The sequence below is a fragment of the Chinchilla lanigera genome, unplaced genomic scaffold (assembly GCF_000276665.1).
Source record: "Chinchilla lanigera isolate Chin_1 unplaced genomic scaffold, ChiLan1.0 scaffold00048, whole genome shotgun sequence".
NCBI lineage: Eukaryota > Metazoa > Chordata > Mammalia > Rodentia > Chinchillidae > Chinchilla > Chinchilla lanigera.
The window spans coordinates 1,975,839-1,976,862 of NW_004955449.1; the positions used below are offsets into that span (position 1 = coordinate 1,975,839).

Here is a 1,024-nt window from a genome sequence, read left to right on the forward strand (position 1 = left end):
TGTAAAATATGAAGAATTTCCCACGTTGGATTCCACCCTTGCTGTCCTAAATAGCAAGCCATCTCCTCTACCCCCAGCTGCTTTGAGCTGTCTGCTGCAAGGCTGGTATTTACTGTCTTGTTCTAACGAGGATGTTGGTAATTTTAAATTTCTCTGGCTTTTAGCTTGTGATGTTATTATCCTGCACCCTGTTTTCTTTTAGATTTCAGATTTCTGACATCTTAAGAGGCCTTTATAAAGCCTCTGCTCCTTTAGTGAAATGTGGAAAATAATACTAAAAAGGAGTCCTGGAAGCTTAGTTATGTGATTCTCATGAATCTTAATGAGATATACACCAAAATCAACGATAAGTTCAATAACCTTTTTAATTACCCAAAAATGACAAGGCAAACCAGTTCAGTTACGACCATGACAGAAACACAGTATCTCACTAAAATAAATACTAACCAGCAGAGCTGAGATGAGGGAGGTTCACTTCCTTTGGGCATAAAATTTAGGGAGGCATAAAAAAGAAACCCTCAGTAATTAAGTGATATTTTAACGTAATATTTTAGAAAATAAAACCAATGCCAAAGTTCATGAACAAAATATCAAAATTTTAAATAAAACCGGGTTCGGCAATAGTGAAGGCTGAGGCAAACAGAAAACGTCAGTACCACCCATCCCGTCTTTATTAGGATTTCGATTTTTGTGTGGACCTCCCCTGCCTGCGTCCCAGGTCAGTGTTCAGGGCGGACGATGGGCGAGGCCCTGCTCCAACAGTATTAATTCAGCAGAGGAAAACGTGTTCAAGTCCCATTACCACTACCAGGCCAGCACAGCCGTCCTCTTGGCCGTGGTCTGGCTTTGGTCTCGGGGGAAGGCGGCTCCCAGTCCCATGCACGCAGGCGCCGTTTCCTGCGGACTGAAGCCCAAGACGGCCTCCTAGCAGAGGGGTCGCCCCGCGCCGGCGTGCGGGCCCTGCCCGCTGCGTCCTCAGAAGGTCCTGCGGCCCCGGTGGCTGCCCCGCGCCCGCTCCCGGCCG

At 46.9% G+C, this 1,024-nt stretch overlaps 1 protein-coding gene across 1 annotated transcript in view; it reads right to left on the reverse strand.

Moving 5' to 3' along the window:
• Positions 1 to 347: 347 nt before the first annotated feature.
• LOC102011258 (mitogen-activated protein kinase kinase kinase MLT) overlaps positions 348 to 1,024 on the reverse strand; it is a gene marked incomplete in the record, with an annotated part of 162,859 nt that continues 162,182 nt past the window's right edge. The window contains 1 exon segment of the mRNA XM_013518751.1: positions 348 to 1,024. Coding sequence (XP_013374205.1) covers positions 976 to 1,024 — 49 coding nt within the window.